This window comes from Oncorhynchus tshawytscha, linkage group LG03, assembly GCF_018296145.1.
Source record: "Oncorhynchus tshawytscha isolate Ot180627B linkage group LG03, Otsh_v2.0, whole genome shotgun sequence".
Taxonomy (NCBI): domain Eukaryota; kingdom Metazoa; phylum Chordata; class Actinopteri; order Salmoniformes; family Salmonidae; genus Oncorhynchus; species Oncorhynchus tshawytscha.
The window spans coordinates 51,794,737-51,822,623 of NC_056431.1; the positions used below are offsets into that span (position 1 = coordinate 51,794,737).

Genomic DNA, 27,887 nt, shown 5'->3' on the forward strand with positions numbered 1-27,887 from the left:
TAGAGAAATGTACACCTTTTTATTTAGCATTTCATTTTTTATTTACAGTAAAATTACAAGAAAATGTTTCTCAAGATTAGAAAATGTTATGCTGATGATTAGGAGCAGCATGTCTTCTCTAGAGTGCCTTGAGACTTTTCCCTGACTCCATAGTTGTCCCCCGTGATGAAATTGGGGAGGGGACTGTGGATTTGTCTCCATCCTTCCTTTTGTTCATACGTTAGTCACACACAATATCTCAGACACCACCGGGCCAATTCTGACGAAAATTGGGTGAATGATGCGTCTTGCCGCAGAGATCCGGCTTTTACAAAATTACACTGATTGGCCAAGGCGTGGAGCTATAGTAATTAACAGAAATTTGCTAGTCACATACAATATCTCAATTAGCCCAAGCTGGTGGCACTGCATCATTTGTTCGGGACGACATGTTTACTGTTGCCTTTGTCATCTGTACTTTGGTTTAGTCAAGTATTACTGGACTTCAGTCTACTCCAGTTTTGTCTCAAGTAGCCAGTATGAAGAGGGACCATTTTTACAATGTTCTGTTATTGTGTTGTTTTTGGATAGGTTCCCTTTCATGTATCATTAACTGTAAGAGACAGTTGTGTTCCTTGTCTACTATGAACAACATTATAAACAGGAAGCTAACGTTTGTTTAATTATGTGCAGTACTGCAAAATTCTGTCAAATGTTACAAATTCACAAAAATTCAATTTATTTTGCCATAAAGTATTTCAACAATGTTGTTTTGTTCCTACTGGTCCTGGTTTCACCTGTGGATTTTGAGGTGTCTAGGTTGGAGTGCTAACTCTGGTTAGTACATAAGATCACACAGACAGGGTGTGACAACAACAAACTACATACGGTAAGGCTCAGTCAAAATATACTCAAACAGCATTCACCAAATCGTAATGCTTTGCTTCGATTTACCAATGCATGAAAACATTCCACAATAGGGGCTTACAGGTCTATCGAGGGGGAAGTCGTAACACAGTACGTCAGTCACCAAGCTACATCTTAGTGCGCTTCTCTATTGGGTTCAAGTACATACTGTTGTCTGTCTGGTCCATGTGGTATTTCTGGTTCTTTTTCAAGTTGTCTTCATCGTCGTCATTGACTGTCTTGTCTGGGAACAGCTTGTCTAGCTCGTCAGGATCTACGTAGGTGTAGAAGTAAGCCATGATGGAGAAGATGATGCAGACTGCCACCAGGAGGCCAGCGAACAGCAGGAACTCCATCCACTGGGAATTAGAAGTTCGACTCAACATTAAACACATTTAACACAGGCCTATGTTGTTATTTGAAGGCCATATTTATTACCCTGGTGTACTCTACTTGAGAAAGGGACCAAGACAGTAATGATGTTGTGATTGGTTGCCCTCTAGTGGACTACCACAGACATTTGGTTCTGTGTTTTTAACTGTTTTATGCAGTCTATGGGTTCAATGGTGCAATGACAAGATCTTCTAAACAGCACAGTGAAAACAAAAGCACTCTTCTACTACTGGGACTGAGACTTACCTGATCCAGACCTGCCCCCTCTGCGACGATCAGCACAATGACATTGCCAAAGGCTACAGTCAGCAGCCAGCCGGCCTGCAGCACTGACTTCATGTTAGCTGGGGCCTGTATTGAACATAGACCAACATATTGTTTATCATTGGTGGGGAAAAGCAGGGACAGATCACACAGCTCTTGGGTGATATTAACGATGATGCACACGTTCTTTACTCAAACATTATATTCTCTCCTTGTAAAGGCGGAATTCCAAATAATCAACCCATAACCTTGTAATCCCCCTATGCATTTCATGTAGATCTGAAAGGGTTCAGGTTGGTATAAGCAATATAGTTTTAGCTTCATCTTGCCCCCTGAAAGTCTAGGTAGAATTTTCATCATATTGGACACCCCAATTCTTTCAGATAATCAGAGGTACCTACAGTATGTAGGCATTTTAGGCTTATTATCAATACTCAACCAATAACCAATTACTAATCACTGCTGACCTGCGATGAAGACAACTACTGACCTGTGAGTAGGAGAACTCGAGGCCTGTGATGGAGAACATGACTTCTCCCGCTGTGATCAGGACGTATTGTGGAATCTGCCAGGCTATGTGGACATTGTTGGCCTTCACATCCTCCATTTTCTGGAGAATGATCTCTCCAGGGTCCTGGAAAAAAAGTAGAGGAGGTTAGTACTGTATGCCAGTGCAGGCACTGAAAATGCTAACAATACCAAGGTTGTGGGTTCAATTATCGCAGGGATCACATACACTTACTAGTTTAACTACCAGGTAGCTAGTACTGTGCTAGTCCAGGTATTTATAGTTATACTGGCTTCAGGCTGTAGCAGGAAACACATATAGTATCTACAGTATGGTATTTTGTGGTCTCATGTAAAGCCAGTGGCCTGACTCACTCCTTTGAGAATGACAGTGTACGAGGCTCCAAAGTCAAGCAGGCCCAGGGTGATGAGGAAATTCTGTGAGCCTGATGTACACTTATCATTTGTGTACCTGTGAGAGATGGGATAGGTGAAGGATTTAGAGAAGGCAGAGGTAAAAGTGATCTGTGGATACTGAGATATGATCTAGTATTGTATCTATTACCGATTTGATAATATATCAGTCAGATTTTCAATGTTAGAAAATTAGGAATATCAATTATAGGATATTCTGTCAGTGGACTGGGATGAGATACTTTAATATTTGTTAAGATGAACTGCATTGGAAAGGAAATATGCAAGTCATACTCACTCTTTTCTTTCCACACTGTTATGGGGAGATATGCCATAGTCAGCAGGTACGTAAAAATCCACAGCACCTACTGTTATGTTCACAGCCTCGCTCCGTGTGTTGATGAATCTGTTCGAGACAGTGACCATGTTAAATGCTTCAGCTCCAATACATTTCTAATGCAGGTATGCAGAGATGGGATAAAGTATATTGATTGATCTATAGCTGAGAGTCATGGGGAACATGTATTTTTCCATTGTACAAGATGATTCACAAGATGATGAATTCTTATTATTTCCTCCAGTTAAATTCAGACATAGAAACATCATTACCTCAGGTATGCTTCCATTTTTTCACTTTTATGTATGTTGTCTGTCGCCTATATTATGAAACAATAAATAAAAAATAAACAGAACAGATCATGAAAGTTGGAAATACAGAAATGATTTCTGTAGTAGGCTATTAAGAAGAGCTACCACATCGTTCAATAACTTTTGTAATCATTATGGTGCTTCAGATCAGACTTCAGACTCACTAGTTGACACACAATCCCAGAACCATTGTTGTGCAGGACGAGAGTGTAGGCTTTCTGCTCTGTGAAGGTCTGGACACACTGGTAAAGGATTTCATTTTGGGTGACCCCCATATTGATGGTCTTGTTGTGTCCCCCTAGTTGAATATGCTGATATGCTGGTGGATCCTAATGGACAGACACAGTGGCAGAAAGAATTGACAAGGTTTATGTTCACCTATATAGCCACAACAAAAGACACGCTGACCCCAGAAGAACACACTCCTATCTGGTAGGACTGCTTTCTGTAAGAGCTGCTGTCAACGTTTATAAATACATGATGTGTTATACGCATAGCATTATCAATTTAAGTTAAGTTCATAGAAATAGAATTACAGGAATGTACAAAGCCACCCAGACCACAGCAATTTGGCCACACCCTCATGGGTACATTAATTATATGGTTAGGTTACAGTAAAACATCCTGTAATGTGCTTTACTGTTGTATTGTTTTACAAAACTGCCAATCTAGTTTACCTCATAGGATTTGATGGGTTGTGAGAAGAGGTTACTCCCGGAGATGTTCAGTTTGACGTCACTGACAGCCAGATTGTAGACCTGTAGCAGACATTGTCCCTGTGGCGCAGGCTCCACCACCGTTTTCTACCAGAGGCAAAGAGAAGATAGAGGGGACATTAGAATCAAGGTAGTCTCTTCCCACAGCTACAGCTGCTATAGGTAGGGTAAAACGCCATGATTCTGTCACTATGGATTTAAAGAGGTCGTTTCAGAAGTTATTGAGAATTATGATAATCTTGCAAAAACACGATTAGGGATTTTTCTGGCCTTTGGCAAGTTATACAAACAAAATCTAAAGTGAAATTGAGCCAGAGATGTTTAGTCTTACCGTGACATTGACCTCCACCAAGGTGGCAGAACCGAAGGCCAGCGCTGCAAAGATCATACCCACAGCCATCTTCTTCAGCGGCCTGAGAAGAGATGGAAGAATCTGACAATCAAACAATCTGACCCCACACTACCTTTAGATACCTTACACTACACTACACGTATAGACTTTTAAAGATGCCCTCTAGGATCTTAAGCACAACAAATTCGTTACATATAGTACGAATTGGATAACCTTTTCTGCATGACATAACAAAGCATACGAAATGGATGTATATGATTTGATGACGTAGTACACAAAACACGGGGACCCCTTTTGGCTTGTGAGCACCACTTTCAAAACTACTGGCTGAATTTATACAAACGTTCGAGAGTGCACCTTTAACAGAGTGCTTGACGGTCAACTCACATTGGTCAACATTGTCCCTAACACAGTTGTTACCACGTACTACTACACAGTTGCTACTACACAGTAACAACAATTTCTGTTCTCAGAAATGACTCATTTGGTCAGTTGTTTTATATCTATGTAGGAGAAGACGTTTGCACGACATTGTTTCCACGTATCTTTCACCCATCTCTATGACATGATAAGATCACAAGGTTTGGTAGAGCAGCTACAAATGTTTTCTTTATGGCCAACAGGCAGCTGTGTAAGCCACATGATGCCTGTTCTTGCACCATTCCTTACTCCCTTAGTTTCCTCATAAAAGATGACTGTGGAACGCTGTAGTGTCCACCGTCAGCTAAAGCTTCCGCTCGTTTAGAGACAGGCTATATCTGAAAACGTAGCCTTGCTTCCTTCATCCTTGCTTCCCCAATTATCCTTAAAACGCATTGGAGAAGATGATCCAAGGTCCCTCCTCCAATGAGCTTTGATAGGAAAGGCAAGGAATTGAGGAAATAAGGACGGACGAAGCAAGGATGAGACAGCTAGTGTTCAGACACACAAGGTCCACTCACGTGAGATTGATCCTACACAGGCCTATGAGTGGGTACACAACCATGTCAAAGATAGGCACAAACACGAGGATCAGCAGAGCGTTTAACATCTGAAAAAATAAGCAAGAACAAAACACAGGGCACACGCCTGTAAATGACAATAAAAAATCCCCTAAAAATATCATAAAATCATAAAGGTTAATGCAGCATACTTATAAAAGACACCAGTAAATATTTGTGCTCAATGTTCTCAATAAAAAGATAGCATTATGGTGGTAATATCCATTATAAAAGGGTTTGGGTTCAGGAGAAAACAAGTGTGATCTTAGTCAAGGCCATGAGAGAGATAACCTATGGTTACAGTTCTAAACTTAGCAAAAAAAGAAATGTCTTCTCACTGTCAACTGCGTATATTTTCAGCAAACTTAACATGTGTAAATATTTGTATGAACATAACAAGATTCAACAACTGAGATATAAACTGAACAAGTTCCACAGACATGTGACTAACAGAAATTGAATAATGTGTCTCTGAACAAAGGTGGGTCAAAATCAAAAGTAACAGTCAGTATCTGGTGTGGCCACCATCTGCATTAAGTACTGCAGTGCATCTCCTCCTCATGTACTGCACCAGATTTGCCAGTTCTTGCTGTGAGATGTTACCCCACTCTTCCACCAAGGCACCTGCAAGTTCCTGGACATTTCTGGGGGGAATGGCCCTAGCCCTCACCCTCCAATCCAACAGGTCCCAGACGTGCTCAATGGGATTGAGATCCGGGCTCGTCGCTGACCATGGAAGAACACTGACATTCCAGTCTTGCAGGAAATCACGCACATAATGAGCAAAACCGCAACTCGTCAGTGAAGAGCACTTTTTGCCAGTCCTGTCTGGTCCAGCGACGGTGGGTTTGTGCCCATAGGCGATGTTGTTCCCGGTGATGTCTGGTGAGGACCTGCCTTACAACAGGCCTACAAGCCCCCGGTCCAGCCTCTCTCAGCCTATTGCGGAAAGTCTGAGCACTGATGGAGGGATTGTGCGTTCCTGGTGTAACTCGGGCAGTTGTTGCCATCCTGTACCTGTCCCGCAGGTGTGATGCTCGGATGTACCGATCCTGTGCAGGTGTTGTTACACGTGGTCTGCCACTGCGAGGACGATCAGCTGTCCGTCCTGTCTCCCTGTAGCACTGTCTTAGGTGTCTCACAGCAAGGACATTGCAATTTATTGCCCTGGCCACATCGGCAGTCCTCATGCCTCCTTGCAGCATGCCTAAGGCACGTTCATGCAGATGAGCAGGGATCCTAGGCATTTTTCTTTTGGTGTTTTTCAGAGGTAGTAGAAAGGCCTCTTTAGTGTCCTAGGTTTTCATACTGTAACTGTAACCTTAATTGCCTACCGTCTGTAAGCTGTTAGTGTCTTAATGACCGTTCCACAGGTGCATGTTCATTAATTGTTTATGGTTCATTGCAAGCATGGGAAACAGTTTTTAAACTCTTTACAATGAAGATCTGTGAAGTTAGTTGGATTTTTAAGAATTATCTTTGAAAGACAAGGTCCTGAAAAAGGGATGTTTCTTTTTTTGCTGAGTTTAGTATAAAGATTATAAGCAGTAGTAATGTATTATGTACTGTTAGGAAGTGAGTAAAGAAACTATTGAGCGGAGACCCCATATCCATTTTTCAGGGGAAGCGGAAGATAGGTTGAAATACTGTATCCCTGAAAACTGGAAACATCGGCTTTCTGTCGACCGCGCAGAGAGTGGGAAGAGAGTAAGGAACTGTAGGTACCTGCATTTGATCAGGCTTCAGGACAAATGTTGATCCCTGTAACATGGAGACCGATTTTACAACAAGATCTCAATTTCAGATTACAGTCAACGATAATAAAACAATTCAGAATACTATGAAATCATAAATATTGTACAATCATCTTTTACCACAGTTGTAAAGCACATTGCTACACAAAGAAATAAACTTACGAAGACCATTCACTGCGAGACTCATACCACTGTTCTTATGTACTGTACATTGAAAGAAAGAAAAAGTAACTTACGAAGGCCATGTTCATCCGCGTGGCCTGGAGAGTCCAACGGGATCCCTACAGCATCACAAAACAAAGACGGCTGAATGTTATCATGTTATCACTGGCCCATTCATTGTATTCTATGGCACTGGATAGCTGGTTCGCCATCACCATTCACTTCAATGGCATAATCAGACCTCATTAATCCAATGTCCTTGGGTTCTAACATGCCTAATGGAAAGCCAAACGAAATGTTATATGTGTGTTTGGAATTTGCAGTTATCCCTAATCAGATGGTAGTGTGGTGCTGTTTGTTGTTGGCCAGAGGAGAGGAGAGGAGCCTTAGGCAAGCAGAACTTGGGGTCCCAGAGGGCAAAGCTGGTTGAAATTACTGTCTTAACTTAGTCCATACCCATTGTATTGGACTGTATCTTGGGTTTCGGAATCATGAATGGAATTGCTTAGGCCGGGGCTTTTTAACAGCGAGGGTGGTGATTACTGTTCTCGTGAGGCTAGTTAGGGTAAGGGTAAGCGTTGGGTCCTTACCTGCTGGTCAAACAGAGCCCAGAACATGGGCAGAGGGATGTAGAGCACTAGAACCCTTAGGACCATCTTAATCTCATGGATCAGACGTCTCTGTAGAGAAACACATAGGAAACCATACATTATGGGTCACTATCAGGAGAGACTTCTTTATACATACACATATACCTTCTCCTGTAGACGTTCACCTGTATGCCAGATCACCAAAGACTAAATGCAATTTTATGAAAATGTTAGGGACAATAGCGTTTTCTTATCTTTATATTATCTTATCATATCTTAATCTGAAACACAGTTAATGGGGGCAGTTAAAAGCTCCATGAAGTCATTCTAGTCGTCACTGGAGTTAATCAGAAAAAGTTATTTCATTCTTGATAATCATACCGGATACTTGTCCTCTGCCCAGTCCAGCCAGTGTTTCTTCTTAGGGTCATATTTAGAGCTCTTCCAACGGTTCTTGATGGCCAACTGTAGGGTGGAGGGAACAGGAGCAGTCATGGTACAATATTCAGCCCAGGGACAGAGGTTTATCTTTCTGTAATCTCAGAACCCAGAACCAAAGTGTGCTGGCCAGCAATGTTAACAGTCTGCCACGAGTGACATCTTTCTATGGAAGTATATGACTGCTGAGAGAGTGAGAGATGGATGACTTACCCCCATGCACTTACACACATCCAACAAGATGTTCCCTTCCGGTGGACTCTTCTTATACATCCCACTTCCAGAGATGAACACAACTACAAAGACATAAACATATAACGAGTGGAGTTTGAGTAGATGTTGAGTAGAAGTTGTGCTAAACTCAGCAAAAAAAGAAAAGTCCCTTTTTCAGGACCCTGTCTTCCAAAGATAATTCGTAAAAATCCCAAATAACTTCACAGATCTTCATTGTAAATGGTTTAAACACTGTTTCCCATGCTTGTTCAGTGAACCATAAACACCTGCACAGGATTGGTACATCCGAACATCACACATGCGGGACAGGTACATGATGGCAACAACAACTGCCCGAGTTACACCAGGAACGCACAACCCCTCCATCAGTGCTCAGACTGTCCGCAATAGGCTGAGAGAGGCTGGACTAAGGGTTTGTAGGCCTGTTGTAAGGCAGGTCCTCACCAGACATCACCGGGAACAACGTCGCCTATGGGCACAAACCCACCGTCGCTGGACCAGACAGGACTGGCAAAAAGTGCTCTTCACTGACAAGTCGCGGTTTTGTCTCGCAGGGGTGAGGTCGGATTCACTTTTATCGTCGAAGGAATGAGCGTTACACCGAAGCCTGTACTCTGGAGCAGGATTGATTTGGAGGTGGAGGGTCCGTCATGGTCTGGGGCGGTGTGTCACAGCATCATGGGACTGAGCTTGTTGTCATTGCAGGCAATCTCAAAGTTGTATGTTACAGGGAAGACATCCTCCTCCCTTATGTGGTACCCTTCCCGCAGGCTCATCCTGACATGACCCTCCGGCATGACAATTCCACCCGCCATACTGCTCGTTATGTGCGTGATTTCCTGCAAGACAGGAATGTCAGTGTTCTGCCATGGCCAGCGAAGAGCCTAGATCTCAATCCCATTGAGCACGTCTGGGACCTGTTGGATCGGAGGGTGAGGGCTAGGGCCATCCCCCCCAGAAATGCCCGGGAACTTGCACGTGCCTTGGTGGAAGAGTGGGGTAACATCTCAAAGCAAGAACTGGCAAATCTGGTGCAGTCCATGAGGAGGAGATGCACTGCAGTACTTAACTTCTCTAGGGTAGGGGGCAGCATTGGGAATTTTGGATGAAAAGCGTGCCCAAATTAGTAGATTTGGATAGAACACACTCAGAAGTTTCTAAAACTGTTTGAACCATGTCTGTGTGTATAACAGAACTCATATGGCAGGCAAAAACCGGAGAAAAAAATCCAATGAGGAAGTGGAAATCTGAGGTTTGTAGTTTTTCAACTCTTGGCCTATCGAATACACGGTGTCTATGGGGTCATATTGCAGTTCCCAGGGCTTCCACTAGATGTCAACAGTCTTTAGAACCTTGTTTGATGCTTCTACTGTGAAGTGGGGGCGAATGAGAGGGGAATGAGTCAGAGGTCTGCCAGAGAGCCACGAGCTGGCCACGCTCGTTCACTTGAGAGTTAGCTTGCGTTCCATTGCATTTCTGAAGACAAAGGAATTCTCCGGTTGGAACATTATTGAAGATTTATGTTAAAAACATCCTAAAGATTGATTCTATACTTCGTTTGACATGTTTCTACGGACTGTAACGGAACGTTTTGACTGATCGCGCGTCATGAATTTGGAATACTGGGCTAAATGCGCGAACAACCAGGAGGTATTTGGACATAAATTATGGACATTATCGATCAAACAAACATTTATTGTGGAACTGGGATTCCTGGGAGTGCATTCTGATGAAGATCATCAAAGGTAAGTGAATATTTATAATGCTATTTCTGACTTCTGTTGACTCCAACATGGCGGATATCTGTTTGGCTTGATTTGTTTGTCTGAGCGCTGTACTCAGATTATTGCATGGTTTGCTTTTTCCGTAAAGTTTTTTTGAAATCTGACACAGCGGTTGCATTAAGGAGAAGAGGATCTAAAATTCCATGCATAACAGTTGTATCTTTTAGCAATGTTTATTATGAGCAGTTTATGTCTCAGTTGTTGAATCTTGTTATGTTAATACAAATATTTACACATGTTAAGTTTGCTGAAAATAAACGCAGTTACAGTGAGAAGACAATTATTTTTTTGCTGAGTTTATTATACATTGGTTATTAAAAAACTGATTGTAGGGCCTCCCGGGTGGCGCAGTGATTAAGGGCGCTGTACTGTGCCATCAGACTCTGGGTTTGCACCCAGGTTCTGTCGTAACCGGCCTCGACCGGGAGGTCCGTGGGGCGACGCACAATTGGCCTAGCGTCATCCGGGTTAGGGATGTCCTTGTCTCATCATGCACTAGCAACTCCTGTGGTGGGCCGGGCGCAGTGCGCACTAATCAAGGTTGCCAGGTGCACGGTGTTTCCTCCGACACATTGGTGTGGCTGGCTTCCGGGTTGGATGCGCACTGTGCTAAGAAGCAGTGTGGCTTGGTTGGGTTGTGTATCGGAGGACACATGACTTTCTACCTTCGTCTCTCCCGAGCCCGTACGGGAGTTGTAGTGATGACACAAGATAGTAGCTACTAAAAACAATTGGATACCACGAAATTGGGGAGAAAAGGGGGTAAAATAATAAATACAAAAAATACACAAAAAATACACAAAAAAAACTGATTGTAAATGTACTATGGCAATACAGTTTTATGAGTGTTGGTCTCCTCCAAAGCACACTCCCTAACTGCAAACAAACTATTGTCTTTCTGTCAGACCAAGGGGGAACTGAGGGGAGACGGACGTGTGGGAGTTCCCAATGAGTTCCCGAAGTGAAGTCCTTTTGGCATGTAAAAATTGGAATTCTAGGAGTTCCTAGATAAGCTTTTTCCACCCATGGTCATCCCCGAATGGTTAGAAGTAATCAAGACCCTTACTCTCTGTTATAGGAAACTTCTTGACTACACACTGAAGAGTGTTGATGATGTGTGCTATCTGGGTAGATTACATTTGTTTAGGAACTAAAACAAATTAGCCAAAAGACCTACAGACTGTATTTACATATGTCAACAACATGTGTGTCCTGTTTGTATTGTTACTGTAACCCACCTACCGCTACATCAAGCATATGTTATAATGGACAAGACCAGCAATTAGCCAATACCAGCCATCTGTAAGTGTGTGTGTGTGTGTGTGTGTGTGTGTGTGTGTGTGTGTGTGTGTGTGTGTGTGTGTGTGTGTGTGTGTGTGTGTGTGTGTGTGTGCGTGCGTGCGTGCGTGCGTGCGTGCGTGCGTGCGTGCGCGTGTGTGTGTGTGCGTGCGTGAGTGTGTGTGTGTGTGTGTGTGTGTGCGTGAGTGTGTGACTATGCATGTTTGTGTGTGTCTAACACAGTTCCGTGTTGTTTTGACTGGCGAGGCTCCATGTTTACCAGGCCCTACACACACATCGGTGTTCCTGCCATTAGGGTCTTTCTGCTGACTGCCTCAGAATCCCATTCTTCTTTAGGGTTCACTGCCTCTGCCAGGCTAAAGCATGCTCTATCAAAACAAACTCTGTTTTCCGACTCGGGGGCCACAGCCCCCCACTGTGACCCATAATGGTAGCTTGCCTATGTGAAAAGTAGCTCATGTATACACGTCTGCTGCACAACCATGCCTGTGCTGAATGCATTCAATACATACTTTACCCAGCAGGCAAGGTTGTAATCTGGTAAAGTTATAACATCCTTTCTACCACGTTTACTAACTGGGTATATTCTAGTCTCAAGTAGAAATCCAGACTGGCTTCATAAGAAGAGGTGTGAAGAAGAGAGTACACTCACCTAGAGCAATGACCATCAAAATCGCTGGTACTCCGAAGGCAAGAGCATAGCAGTCACCACCAAAACACTGCACATCTCCTGCAAGTATTAGAACACACATACAGTACAGTTATGCTGTGCTATCTATGCAGCAGCCATATGCAATTTCAGAGGCCAAAGCCCGCAATATTAAGGTTAGGATTAAGGTTAATGTTGACACGAACCTCGCAATATTGGTGTGATGAGTGTCGATAAGACACTCCCACCATTGATGGACATGTAGAAAATGGAGAAGAATTTCCTCCTTTCATTTGTCTGAGGTGAGAGGGGAGAAAACCAATGATGGTGAACACTGTTTTAATATCAGAAAATCAATTTAGATTAGTTCTTTTATAGCTAAATAAAGTTGTTTTCTTCCATTCATGGCTGAATTTCTATCATATTTCTACTTCAATAGCCCTTCAACAAAACACATTTTAGTAATCACAGATGTTAGATTGAACCATCCCTCACATATTGCAGTGACGGTATGAAAGCAGGGGTTGGAACTGAAAATAGTTTAATTATTTTGTTCTGAACAGAAGTATTATTATTTTTTCTTCGTTCCACTGTTCTGAACTGTTTCGGGCCCCAAAAAAGTACAGATATACACTACTGTTCAAAAGTTTGGGAAAGAAGTTTTTGAAAGAAAAGCACATTTTGTCCATTAAAATAACATCAAATTGATCAGAAATGCAGTGTAGACATCGTTAATGTTGCAAATTACTATTGTAGCTGGAAATGGCTGATTTTTAATGGAATATCTACAAAGGCGTACAGAGCCCCATTATCAGCAACCATCACTCCTGTTCCAATGGCACGTTGTGTTAGCTAATCCAAGTTGATCATTTTAAAAGGCTAATTGATCATTAGAAATGCTTTTGCAATTATGTTAGTATAGCTGAAAACTTTTGTGCTTATTAAAGAAGCAATAAAACTGGCCTTCTTTAGACTAGTTGAGTATCTGGAGCATCAGCATTTGTGGGTTCGATTACAGGCCCAAAATGGCCAGAAACAAAGAAAGTTTCTAAGTTTCTTCTGAAACTTGTCAGTCTATTCTTGTTCTGAGAAATGAAGGCTATTCCATGCCAGAAATTGCCAAGAAACTGGAGATCTCGTACAACGCTGTGTACTACTCCCTTCACAGAACAGCGCAAATTGGCACTAACCAGAATAGAAAGAGGAGTGGGAGGCTCCGGTGCACAACTGAGCAACAGGACAAGTACATTAGAGTGTCTAGTTTGAGAAACAGATGCCTCACAAGTCCTCAACTGGCAGCTTCATTAAATAGTACCCGCAAAACACCAGTCTCAACGTCAACAGTGAAGAGGCGACTCCAGGATGCTGGCCTTCTAGGCATGTTTTTTTTACATTTAGCTTGACATTAAATTGCTTCACCAATCAGTGCGGATAGAACAGCTTGCTTTGGAGCGGGTAAGCGATTTAATCTGTATAGGAAAGTCATTAAGAGCTAATTGTATTTTGCCGTAACAGCATAGTTTCAATCATAGTGAAAGAAAAACAGTCAGTCACAGTGAAGGGCGTGAGATGCTACTGAAATTTTGCCAGCGGCTTCTATGGAGGAACGTCTTTGATCTTCAGCATTGGTTTAACGTTGAACCAGAGCAAACATTAGCTCTGGTCCACAAGCTAACAAGCTAACAAGCTTCAGAGGGGAGGGGCAGCCTACACATAAATGCATACCCACTGGCAAAGATTTCCAGCTGGCAGCAATACAATTCAAATCCCATTTTACATTTTGTAGTTAATAAATCCACTGTGAAATGTGATAACTATAGTATCCTTAACTAGCATTGAAAAAGCTAATCCATTCTTTTAGACAACTCTTCCTCATTTATGGATCATGCTTGTAATGTTGTCAGTAGGCTACAATGTAACCTATGCTTCAGAAGGGGGGGAACCCTACAGATAACGCATACCCACTGGCAAAGATTTCCAGCTGACAGGAAGACACTGGAATAAGTTTCTGAGTGACAGAGTGAGGGCTTTGCATAGGCTCTTTGTTGTAATTTTTGTGGGACTGGAAAAAAATGCCCGGAATGTAAAATGACGTTATTTACCATTTCCCATGCCTTTAAAATAAAGTTTCTGTTTCGGAACAGTATAGGTCACTTTCGTTTCCGGTTTGGGTTCTGTTCCTCAAATAATTTCGTTATTTTCCGTTTTTTTGGTTCTGTTCCCTGAAAAGTTCCAACCCTTGTATACATTTTTGGATATAATAGTCTCTTACATGCTCTTCATCAAACTGGTCACCTCCGAACGCTGCTACACAGGGTTTGATACCTCCTGTACCAAAGGCTATGAGGATCAGACCCACCATAGACAGTACTCTAGAACACACACACATACACACACAGAGCACAGCGTTAGATGTCAGATTGGTCAACACATTTACAGGGCAACATTTCTAGCTCTTAATCAATCAGTGATCAACTACTCACATGTGTATGGTTGAGTCCCCCACACTCGGTATGGCCCCAACAGACTTGACGATGTGACCGAGCACATAGACAACAGAGAGGTAGATAATGGTCCTGTGGATGACATGACACACAGTAGTTACTTTCACAATTAGCTTAGAATAGAAAATAATAGAATAGAATAGAATACTTGAAACCACAATAGATCAAACAGAGTACATTTCCCTTTAAGGGATGAAAATACTCTGAAATTTCCATCCCTAACTATAACATTTTCCGACAACATAGAACTGTAAAAGGGGGTTGCGTTGTAATCTACTGCAGAGATAGCCCAAAGAGTTGTATCTTACTATCCCGGTCTGTGCACAAACAACTGGAGCTTCTACTTAAATGTAGAAAAAAATCCACCTTTCCAGAAACAAGTCTCTCACTGTTGCCGCTTGCTATAGACCACCTTCTGCCCCCAGCTGTGCCCTGGACAGCATATGTCAATTGATTGCCCCCCATCTATCTTCAGAGCTCGTGCTGTTAGGTGACCTAATCTGGGACATGTTAACACCCCAGACATCCTACAATCTAAGCGTGATGCCCTCAATCTCACACAAATTATTAATGAACCTACCAGGTATAACCCCAAATCTGTAAACACGGGCACCCTCATTGATATCATCCTAACCAACCTGCCCTCCAAATACACCTCTGCTGTCTTCAACCAGGATCTCAGCGATCAGTGCCTCATTGCCTGCATCCATAATGGGACTGCGGTCAAACGACCACCCCTCATCACTGTCAAACGCTCCCTAAAACATTTAATCAAGCAGGCCTTTTTAATCGACCTGGCCCGGGAATCCTGGAAGGATATTGATCTCATTCCGTCAGTAGAGGATGCCTGGTTATTATTTAAAAGTGCTTTCCTCACAATCTTAAATAAGTATGCCCCGTTCAAAAAATGGAGAACCAGGAACAGATATAGCCCTTGGTTCACTCCAGACCTGACTGCCCTTGACCAGCACAAAAACATCCTGTGGCGTACTGCATTAGCATCGAATATCCCCCGCGATATGCAACTTTTCAGGGAAGTTAGGAACCAATATATACAGGCAGTTAGGAAAGCAAAGGCTAGATTTTTCAAACAGAAATTTACATCCTGCACAAACTTCAAAATGTTCTGGGACACTGTAAAGTCCATGGAGAATAAGAGCACCCCCTCCCAGCTGCCCACTGCACTGAGGCAAAGAAACACTGTCACCACCGATAAATCCACGATAATTGAGAATTTCAATTTCAAGCATTTTTATACGGCTGGTCATGCTTTCCACCTGGCTAGCCCTACCCTGGTCAATAGTCCTGCACCCCCCACAGCAACTTGCCCAAGCCTCCCCCATTTCTCCTTCACCCAAATACAGATAGTTGATGATCTGAAAGAGCTGCAAAATCTGGACCCCTACAAATCAGCCAGGCTAGACAATCTGGACCTTCTCTTTCTAAAATGATCTGCCGAAATTGTTGCAACCCCTATTACTAGCCTGTTCAAACTCTCTTTCATATCGTCTGAGATACCAAAAGATTGGAAAGCTACCGCGGTCATCCCCCTCTACAAAAGGGAGAGACACTCTAGACCCAAACTGCTACAGACCTATATCTATCCTACCCTGCCTCTCTAAGGTCTTTGAAAGCCATGTTAACAAACAGATCACCGACCACTTCGAAACGCACCGTAACTTATCCGATATGCAATCTGGTTTCCGAGATGGTCATGGGTGCACCTCAGCCACGCTCAAGGTCCGAAATGATATCATAACCGCCATCGATAAAAGACAATACTGTGCAGCTGTATTCATCGACTGGCCAAGGCTTTCGACTCTGTCAATCACCACATACTTATCGGCAGACTCAACAGCCTTGGTCTCTCAAATGACTGCCTCGCCTGGTTCACCAACTACTTCTCAGACAGAGTTCAGTGTGTCAAATCGGAGGGCCTGTTGTCCGGACCTCTGGCAGTCTCTATGGGGGTGCCACAGGGTTCAATTCTCAGGCAGACTATTTTCTCTGTATACATCAATGGTGTCGCTCTTGCTGCTGGTGATTATCTGATCCACCTCTACGCAGATGGCACCATTCTGTATACATCTGGCCCTTCTTTGGACACTGTGTTAACTAACCTCCAGACGAGCTTCAAGGCCATACAACTCTCTTTCTGTGGCCTCCAACTGCTATTAAATGCAAGTAAAACGAAATGCATGCTCTTCAACCGATCGCTGCCCGCACCTGCCCACCCGTCCAGCATCACTATTCTGGACGGTTCTGACTTAGAATATGTGGACAACTACAAATACCTAGGTGTCTGGTTAGACTGTAAACTCTCCTTCCAGACTCACATTAAGCATCTCCAATCCAAAATTAAATCCATAATCAGCTTCCTATTTCACAACAAAGCATGCTTCACTCATTCTGCCAAACATGTCCTCGTAAAACAGACTATCCTGCCGATCCTTGACTTCGGCGATGTCATTTACAAAATAGCCTCCAACACTCTACTCAGCAAATTGGATGCAGTCTATCACAGTGCCATCCGTTTTGTCACCAAAGCCCCATATACTACCCACCATTGCGACCTGTATGCTCTCGTTGGCTGGCCCTCGTTTCATATTCGTCACCAAACCCACTGGCTCCAGGTCATCTATAAGTCTTTGTTAGGTAAAGCACCACCTTATCTCAGCTCACTGGTCACCATAGCAGCACCCACCCATAGCACGCGCTCCAGCAGGTATATTTCACTGGTCACCCCCAAAGCCAATTCCTACTTTGGCCTCCTTTCCTTCCAGTTCTCTGCTGCCAATGACTGGAACAAAATGCAAAAATCACTGAAGCTGGAGACTCATATCTCCCTCACTAACTTTAAGCACCAGCTGTCAGAGCAGCTCACAGATCACTGCACCTGTACATAGCCCATCTGTAAATAGCCCATCCAATTATCTCATCCCAATACTGTTATTTATTTTTTGCTCCTTTGCACCCCAGTATCTCTACTTGCACATTCATCTTCTGCATATCTATCACTCCAGTGTTTAATTGCTAAATTGTAATCATTTCGACCACTATGGCCTATTTATTGCCTTACCTCAATTATCTTACATAATTTGCACACACTGTATATAGAGTTTTTCTATTGTATTATTGACTGTATGTTTGTTTATTCCATGTGTAACTCTGTGTTGTTGTTGGTGTCGCGCTGCTTTGCTTTATCTTGGCCAGGTTGCAGTTGTAAATGAGAACTTGTTCTCAACTAGCCTACCTGGTTAAATAAAGGTGAAATTAATATAAATAAATATATATATTTTTGAAAGTGGCTTCTACATCTAACTCACTTGAACTTGCCCAGCCAAGAGTCAGCGATGAGGGCCCCCAGCACAGGAGTGAAATAGCAGAGGCTGGAGAAGGCATGGTACACTGCTGTGGAAAGGTTCGGGTCCCAATGCAGGTAGTTGATGAAGTACAATGTCAGCACCGCTACAATGAAACACAGTGTGCACCAGGTTAGGGATCAGAGTTTTGCAATATAATAATGTGGCTAAACAGTCTTCTGTTCTTATTTTCAATTAGCGTACAATACAATTCACCAGATACAATTTTGAGACCTACTATCTCACTGACAATGTATTTTTTTATATGTGAGACTACGTAAACTCTTTGCTACTGAAAATAAGGATGAGATTATGTAAACTCTTTACTACTGAAAATAAGGAAACACACTTAAAACCTTTTAAACTTTAAGTCCCCTATTTAGGAGACTTTCGTTATAATGTAATTGTTTTATCAAGTCATATCAAGGTTATTGGCTTATTAATCAACTTCTGTTACAGTGGGTTTCAATCAACAACGAATTTGACTGCTTCAATTAATTTAGCCTCAAATTACTCTGGGGTATCCGGTCATATATCCACAGCCATTGGAGACTTGGGAGTACCACCTTATCGCGCATTCACTGATTGGACTGTCTGTCAATTTGTGTTGGAACGGTACATCACAGGCACATAAGCTGCATATAGCTGCAAACTGAGAGTCTACTGGAACGTTAGAAAGTAGTTCCATCGTTCTATGACAAACACACATCAATTTATATAGAATTAAATGTTAAAAATTGAACAGTTTGAAGATGTGAAACAAAACCACTTTGTTCATCACAGAGGGACAAACTTAAAAATAGATGAAAGATGAGATTGTGATGAATCAGTAGAGTTGCTGGCCAACACTGTGTTACGTTCACAGGGGGAGAGAGACTACAACGAATGAGAGCAGTCCACTAGGACTGAGCAGTCCACCAGTCGTTAGATTTTCCCTGACCACTAGTTACCCTTGAAGTCAGAAGTTTACATACACTTAGGTTGGAGTCATTAAAACTCGTTTTTCAACCAGTCCACAAATTTCTTGTTAACAAACTCTAGTTTTGGCAAGTCGATTAGGACATCTACTTTGTGCATGACACCAGTAATTTTTCCAACAATTGTTTACAGAATGATTATTTCACTTATAATTTACTGTATCACAATTCCAGTGGGTCAGAAGTTTACATAGACTAAGTTGACTGTGCTTTTAAACAGCTTGGAAAATTCCAGAAAATTATGTCATGGCTGTAGAAGCTTCTGATAGGCTAATTGACGTCATTTGAGTCAATTGGAGGTGTACCTGTGGACCTATTTCAAGGCCTACCTTTAAACTCAGTGCCTCTTTTCTTGACATCATGGGGAAACCAAAAGAAATCAGCCCAGACCTAGAGACCTCCACAATCAGCCAAGAAATGGGAGACCTCCACAACTCTGGTTCATCCTTGGGAGCAATTTCAAAATGCCTGAAGGTACCACGTTCATCTGTACAAACAATAGTACGCAACTATAAACACCATGGGACCATGCAGCCATCATACCGCTCAGGAAGGAGACGTGTTCTGTCTCCTAGAGATAAACTTACTTTGGTGTGAAAAGTGCAAATCAATCCCAGAACAACAGCAAAGGACGTTGTGAAGATGCTGGAGGAAACAGGTACAAAAGTATCTATATCCACAGTAAAAAGAGTCCTATATCGACATAACCTGAAATGCCGCACAGCAAAGAAGAAGCTTGCAAGCCAAAGAACACCATTCCAACCATGAAGCACAGGGGTGGCAGCATTATGTTGTGGGGGTGCATTGGTGCAGGAGGGACTGGTGCACTTCACAAAATTGATGGCATCATGGGGCAGGAAAATTACGTGGATATATTGAAGCAACATCTCAAGTCATCAGTCAGGAAGTTAAAGCTTGGTTGCAAATGCGTCTTCCAAATGGACATTGACCCCAAGCATACTTCTAAAGTTGTGGCAAAATGGCTTAAGCACAACAAAGTCTAGGTATTGGAGTGGCCATCACAAAGCCCTGACCTCATTCCTATAGAATATTTGTGGGCAGACCTGAAAAAGCATGTGCAAGCAAGGAGCCCTACAAACCTGACTCAGTTACACCCACTTTGTCAGGAGGAAGGGGCCAAAATTCACCCAACTTATTGTGGGAAGCTTGTGGAAGGCTACCTGAAACGTTTGACCCAAGTTAAACAATTTAAAGGCAATGCTACCAAATACTAATTGAGTGTATGTAAACTTCTGACCCACTGGGAATGCGATGAAAGATATAAAAGCTCAAATAAATCATTCTCTCTACTATTATTCTGACATTTCACATTCTTAAAATAAAATGGTGATCCTAACTGACCTAAAACAGGGAATCTTTACTAGGATTAAATGTCAGGAATTGTGAAAAACTGAGTTTAAATGTATTTGGCGAAGGTGTATGTAAACTTCCGAGTTCAACTGTATATAAAACATTATTAGGCAGCACAAATCTTATATCATGTTAATTGTAAATGTTCATAGCATGACATTTGAAAATGAAATCTATGATGTGACTTTCTAACAGTGTAAGGTATTACAACCTACTGTTCATGGCACTCTCGTGAAGATATGTTTTATATGCCCATCCACTTAACATTGACGTTCAACGGGTGGCACCCTTTTCCCTTTATAGTGCACTACTTATTAAAACACTACATAATCAATAGGGTGTCATTTGGGATGCATTTATCTCTTTTTTCTTTAAGTGTGTTTCACAGGAAAGGATGTAAGTCAGGCAGTCAGTCAGACAGACAGACAGACAGACAGACAGACAGACAGACAGACAGACAGACAGACAGACAGACAGACAGACAGACAGACAGACAGACAGACAGACAGACAGACAGACAGACAGACAGACAGACAGACAGACAGACAGACAGACAGACAGACAGACAGACAGACAGACAGACAGACAGACAGACAGACAGACAGACAGACAGACAGACAGACAGGGGGTCTAGATCAAGTGAAATGAAGTTCAGGTCTGAGGCCAAAATGGATACATAGTGTGGACCCTCTGTCAAAATGGCCTCATTGACTTATTGCATTTGACATGGGCGTTTGCTGCTTCTCATGACCAGGGCCATGCACAGACATGCTCAAAATAACAAATGACACATGTCAGATCCAACTTAAAATGTGGATGTCTGCCCGGCACCCTTCCTGCCACCCACAGCCAGTGGCCACTGCATGCAAGTCAAACGAGTGTGCTCTTGGGGCGGAGGAGGCGATTCAAGAGGTTATGAAAGTATCTAGCTTGATGTGCAAATCGTTACATTTAAAATGAAAAGAGACTCAAAATAAAATGTAAAAGTACATTATAACATTTTTTTCAATCCAGGGAGCTACAAGAGCACTTTCATAGGAGGGCAAAAGGGCAGGTGCTCAGGCACTGGTTGAGCCCCAGTGGAAGCCACTGATTGGCTGAATACTGGACTTTTCTTTAAGAAGATATATCACGTGATCTGTGCATTTGAACAACAGCATACATACACCGACTTCAACCGAATGATCGCTGCTGCACATGCTGCCAATGTTTTGAACAGATTAGATTATACTATTTAGAATGAGCAGCTAGCTCACGTCACAAACTAATAAGTGCACCAGGAAGAACACAACAAGCATTACTTAACTGGGGATATCTAGCTAATATAATGTCACAAAGCATGATGCACTAGCCAGGTAACTTTCATTCTGAAATAACTTCATATTTCTGAGTTAGTCAGATATTAGTTTAGAAAGACTTGAAATTGGCATGGGAGCTAACTAGCAAGCAAGTTACTAGCAGCTATAGCTAGCTAGCTAGCTGCTTATCAAAGTTAGGTAACTAGTTCATTTGACCAAACAATCTACCAAACTATTTCTCAATGTTTCTCAAAATGACTGTAGCTGGCTAATTAATTTGATTACGCTTTGTGATACACACAGTTGTATACTGTTTTAGTCCACACAACATGTTGCCCTGTCACTTACAGTAGAACCTGATGAACAACATGGTGGGAAAAAATACAATTGGGCATGCTTTTTGTGTTAAAGATCCGCTATGGGAAAGTTCTAGCGAGTGTATCCCTGTCCTTCGACACTTGTTGGGTGTAGTTGTCCGGTTTATCAGGTCCCAGGTTACCATGACTGTTATGATTATTTATTTACATGTTAATTAGAATTCGTTTTTTGCTTTAGGGCCATCTGTACCTGATAGAGCAGATCTAGTCTCACATGCGGAAGTAAGCCGTCTGATGCAAGAGAGTCATTGGTAGGGAGACTAGAGCAGAACAAGATGTTGTGACTGAACAGACGCACATTTGAGGGGCCCAGAATGGTCCATTTACTTTTTGCTGTTATAATTTATGCTCCTGAGATTTCATTGGGTCAGTTCGCCCTCATAAGCAAATAGGTGGAAAACAATCCATGTTCGCATGCGCCCACGGAGGTAGAGCTGCTGCTGCTGGCAGTTACTGAGGAGCAGAGTAGTAACTGAACAGCTTGTTTTGAACAATATATTTTTGAAACATGAAAAAGTACATATTTACCACACTTTTATGAGGATTTAAAGCATAATCCATGAATTATATATATTTTATTTACACTGAACATGTAAAGTGTAAAGTGTTGGTCTTATGTTTCATGAGCTGAAATAAGATCATAAAAATGTTTCATACGCACAAAAATATAATTTCTCTCAAATTACATCCGTTAGTGAGCATTTCTCATTTGCCAAGATAAGCCATCCGCCTGACTGGTGTGGCATATCAAGAAGCTGGCCTGCATACTCACCAGAAATGTAACGATTGAGCATGTTTGGATGCACTGGATCGACATGAATGATAGTGTTCCAGTTCCCACCAATATCCAGAAACGTCGCACAGACATTGAAGAGGAGTGGGACAACATTCCATAGGCCACAATCAACAGCCTAATCAGCTCTATGCGAAGGAGATGTGTCGCGCTGCATGAGGCAAATGGTGGTCACACCAGATACTGACTGCTTTTCTGATCCACGCCTTACCTTTTTTTAATGTATCTGTGACCAACAGATGCATTTCTGTATTCCCAGTTAAGTGAAATCCATAGATTAGACCTAATTAATTTATTTCAATTGACTGATTTACATATATGAACTTATATGTAACTCAGTAACATTTTTGAAATGGTTGCATATTACATTTATATATTTTTTCAGTATAGTTAAAAAAATATATATTTTGGACCAGTCAAAGTGGGGCGGTGCCCCTAATGGGAGGGCCACAGCTGTTGAGCCCTATCTGTGTGTAACCAACTTCACATAGCCACCCAGAAGAAAGGCACATGGACACCCACACATCAGATTGACTCGGTTTTTATCTGCAGTAAAAGATATTAAACAGTGATGACAGGGCGGTCACAGCCACACGTTCACTGCTCTCAGAATATCTCTGACTCAATACACAAAGTGATCGTATAGTATGCGTTGTCTTAAAGAAAATACAGAAAAGCATACCTGCAGTAAAAGATATCAAACAGTGATAACAGGCTTTGACATGACGGTCGCAGCCACACGTTCACTGGTTAGGTAGAACACAATATATATTTTAGATAAGAGCAACAGTAGTGATACATACTCTCAGTCTGAAGTGATATTAATCCATATATACAGAGCACAAGTACAACCCTTTTTACATAAACCTTTTAAGGTAGTAAGAAAATAAACATTCACTTAATATTTCAATAAACCACCAGCTAGCAAATCACCTGCAAGCAATAGATAGAGTGACATTGTAGTGCAGTGACCAACGCTGCTAGTTAACTCGTCATTAACATGGCTAGCTAAACCAGCAAAAACTTGGTTAATTTGCCGAAATATGTCTTAAATACATTAACGGCAAAATAAATATATACATAGTCACATTCGTTTTTGACATCAGGATATATGAACCCGTTTTCCAAAGACACTATTGTGTTATACAGTTTTAAAACGTATTATATACAGAGGCAGGAGACACAAAAACGCTCTCAGAATACCTCTCTCACACTGAAGAGCAGGCAGACCAACATCCCAAATAGGGGAGAAGCACTCAAAACCCACCAGTTGTTCTTTCATAGAAAATAATACAAAAATGGTAAGTCCAAAGACCTCTCGTATTGCCAACCTTACTACAATGGCAGCAAATATTCTTATGAATTCAGCAACACATAATGAACGGAAGCTTTATTTATATCACCCCTTTTCCTGAAGTGAATGGTTTCACCTACTACTCCACGAACTGCGGCGGTCTTTGATCTCTACAGTGCACGCGAAGTTGATGGAAACTCTACATTTTCACTTTGTCAGATGTGCACTTGCCTGCTCATTTCGCTTGTTTGTGTCTTAATTAGGTGAACTATCTTTCAAGCCATTGTAGGAGAACCATTCTTAGTAATGTTCTTAGTTAGGTTCTTACTTAGGAGAACAATTGTATTATATTCTTAGGTTCTTAGGAGAAACATTCTTAATTATAGGTTACTATACCTTTCATGCCATAGTAGGAGAAGCGTTCACAGAACTCATTCACCACTATAAAGGAGATGCTGACAGGATAGTTGGTCCCACATAGTTTCTGAGAAGAAAGGAAAAAGAGAGACAGAGGGACAGAGAGAGGGGAGAAGGGAGCAAGAGATATAAATGCAGAGAGAACGAGGGAGAGAAAAAAAGAGAGAGGGTACATAAAGACTGTATGCACAGTTTACTGGAGTATCCAATATCCATTCTACAATCAGTTAAACAATACAATTATGACATTATCCATTCATGGTACAAAGAAATGACAAGTCTAAGGTCTGAAGAAGAAGAAATTATTGTTGAAATGTTGCTCAACTAAGAAACCCAGAAAACAAAGACAGGCCTATGGATATAGTGCAATGAAACATGAAAGTAGAGAAATATCAAAAATTACCGGTGATTTGCTTGTCTTTCCATTTTCATGAATTTTCAACTCATGTTCTGTAAGGAAATCACAAAAGAATTTAACATTGGGGGTATTGCATTTACAAGATGCATGTACATGACATGACGTACTATATCTACATTTAAAGTAACTGTCCAGTATTTCCAGATTTTTATGAAATAAGACCTATAATTAATTACAATATGAGTGAAATCGTTTTCCTTCCACTTTTTAAAATGATGTATGATAAAAAAGCAGCTTTTCTGTGTTGGAATGGTGTGGGTGTACCCCAACAACAGAATGGTGTGGGTGTACCCCTACAACAGAATGGTGTGGGTGTACCCCTACAACAGAATGGTGTGGGTGTACCCCAACAACAGAATGGTGTGGGTGTACCCCTACAACAGAATGGTGTGGGTGTACCCCTACAACAGAATGGTGTGGGTGTACCCCTACAACAGAATGGTGTGGGTGTACCCCAACAACAGAATGGTGTGGATGTACCCCAACAACAGAATGGTGTGGATGTACCCCAACAACAGAATGGTGTGGATGTACCCCAACAACAGAATGGTGTGGGTGTAGCCCAACAACAGAATGGTGTGGGTGTACCCCTACAACAGAATGGTGTGGGTGTAGCCCAACAACAGAATGGTGTGGGTGTAGCCCAACAACAGAATGGTGTGGGTGTAGCCCAACAACAGAATGGTGTGGGTGTACCCCAACAACAGAATGGTGTGGGTGTAGCCCAACAACAGAATGGTGTGGGTGTACCCCAACAACAGAATGGTGTGGGTGTACCCCAACAACAGAATGGTGTGGGTGTACCCCAACAACAGAATGGTGTGGGTGTATACTGGTCCATAAAAATATTAATTAAAGTAGACCGCTGATTGGCCAGCTCATCCTCATCAGGAAATAGTAAGCATTTTTTAAATTCCTGTTTGAGATATAGGTTTGAGGTGGGGTTTTTGAAGTGTTTTTTTTTCTACAATGTAGGCTTTGGCCACAAGTACCAATATAGGATAGGACAACATTATTTGAGTATGAGTATAGGATAGGACAACATTATTTACAAGTACCAGTACAGGATAGGACAACATTATTTGAGTATGAGTTAACAGAATATGAACTTTTAAAAGTGAGATTTTTACTGGACAGTTACTTTAAGCATAATCTCTCATAAATGCAGGCCTTCTGCCAAATGCAATGAAATCCAACCCGTATTGCAGTATTCACGCAGTGACAAATACTAGTCAATAAGGTGCATAATTTCTGGGAATAGCCATACTGACTATTAATAATAAAATATTAATTAACGCCAGACTGACTACTCATTATTATTACGCTCTATGGCCTATAAGAAGAGAGTGGTTTATGGTAATAATAGGTCAAATTAATACAAACGTTCTGATGATGCGCTTGTTGACTCAGTTCCATTGCAAATAGACAGATGTGATGGAAAACATATTCAGAAGTTTTGCAGTGAAAACCAAACACTAAATGCAAAATGACAAATTCCACATATTTCAGCATTTCTATAAATCGAGCACATGTTACACATTTGCCTACATCCATCCATCTTGTCAAGCATTGGCATGCATAACGACAGTCATTCACCATTTGTCACTACAAAAAAACTGAAAACTATTGATAACAAAGTTTGTGTGTAAAACTCTTTCCTTCAAAAATGCATGGACCATGGATCAAATAAAAAGACTCGCATTACCCTTTCGTTTCTCCATTTCCTCTGTTTATTCTGGAGTGTTTTTGGCACACTAGCGTCGCATCGGTCGGTGGACCTCTTGACGTGCGTCCAAGTCCGTTCCTCTCTTTTCTGTGACTGAGCGCACTGCGCAGCATTGGAAAACGCAGCTCTCTTATAACATATGTTCAACCCGTTAGTTAATATTCGACTCCAGATCCATGAATTTCTGACTTCAAGGGCTGTTCTGTACATATCTGCTACTGTCAGCAGAATAGCAGATCTTACTTTACTTTCATATAGCCCAGCAGAGTCTGGACTGTGTGGGAACCTGCCTGTAAACCAGATTCTGGATGCACAATAGAGTTCTTGTTTGGGTTTTTGAACCCGCAAACCTGAGCATGGAATGCCTGTTGAAATTGGCCTGAAGTGATCATAGCCTGTGAGTCCCACTGGTGGATAGTAGACTAACAGTAGTGTTTTCTCACGCAAAATAGGGTAGGCTAAGCCTACCTTTTGATAAGAAAATGATTGACACAAAATTTAGAGAACATTTTTTAGTTTTTACATATTTGTTCCATTAAACATACTGTAAAAATGAAGGCATTTTCATTATATGAAGAGTGCCTCTGGTCCTCCTCGTTTTTTGAATACCTTCTGAATTGGATAACTTCCATATGTTCTGGCACTTTTAACTGAGACATTCATGCATTTGTTATAATGCATTTTTTTTCTCATGGAGAGTGCTATTGTTGTAGTGAAGGAATAAAACAAATTGTTCACACCAGAAAATGTTTTATGTAGTTCATCTCTAGTATTTCCTGATTTCCACACACACACAGTTGTAGGATCTCAATTTGACCTATATTGTTACAGCAAAATAATCATGCAGAAACAAGATTTCAATGTAATGTTGCTTGTTCAGGGGTTATGCTATTAGCTGGCCAAAAGTAGGCTACATGAAACGTGCAATACCGTTAATGTTACTGTGGGTTTTCAGTGAATGTATGTAAATTGCAAAGCTCATCTGCATTCCTTGCAGTGCAGGACAATTCTCAGCAACAAAATGGTGGATTGTATAACTCAATAGTATATACAGTACTATTAGCATATAACTATTTCCCCCATGAAACCCCTACCATGCTGTTTGGTTGTATTTGCCATGTCAATAGTCTGCAATTGTAAATAAATGAATGGTCAGCATGTCACATTTACATTCTCCTTTGATGTGCTATGATGTTCCACCCTGGTGCCAGTGACCATCCCCTATGCATGAGCACCATAGGCGGCAGTAGAGACACTGACTACATAACAGTGTGACTTTTT

General features: G+C 41.7%; 1 protein-coding gene across 1 annotated transcript; it reads right to left on the reverse strand.

The window, feature by feature from the left end:
• slc15a2 (solute carrier family 15 member 2) lies at positions 1-26,722 on the reverse strand. Its single transcript, XM_024407163.2, has 23 exons — positions 26,586-26,722; positions 24,866-24,912; positions 24,442-24,529; positions 17,900-18,041; positions 14,553-14,645; positions 14,342-14,441; positions 12,276-12,366; positions 12,073-12,150; positions 8,317-8,399; positions 8,047-8,130; positions 7,666-7,755; positions 7,150-7,194; positions 6,885-6,920; positions 5,121-5,209; positions 4,159-4,240; positions 3,789-3,914; positions 3,276-3,440; positions 3,073-3,119; positions 2,762-2,869; positions 2,425-2,521; positions 2,033-2,176; positions 1,525-1,629; positions 1-1,244 (listed from the first exon to the last, which is right to left on the reverse strand). The coding sequence occupies exons 1-23, from the start codon at positions 26,599-26,601 to the stop codon at positions 1,014-1,016; spliced, it is 2,187 nt and encodes a 728-aa protein (XP_024262931.1). The 5' UTR covers positions 26,602-26,722; the 3' UTR covers positions 1-1,013.
• Positions 26,723-27,887: the final 1,165 nt, after the last annotated feature.

What these genes read in the sequence shown, in the direction of transcription:
- slc15a2 (XM_024407163.2), bottom strand. An exon ending in ACCAGTTTGATGAAGAGCAT is followed by an intron (nt 12,367 to 14,341) that starts GTAAGAGACTAT and finishes CTCTCACCTCAG; the next exon opens with ACAAATGAAAGGAGGAAATT. An exon ending in CATCACACCAATATTGCGAG is followed by an intron (nt 12,151 to 12,275) that starts GTTCGTGTCAAC and finishes TAATACTTGCAG; the next exon opens with GAGATGTGCAGTGTTTTGGT.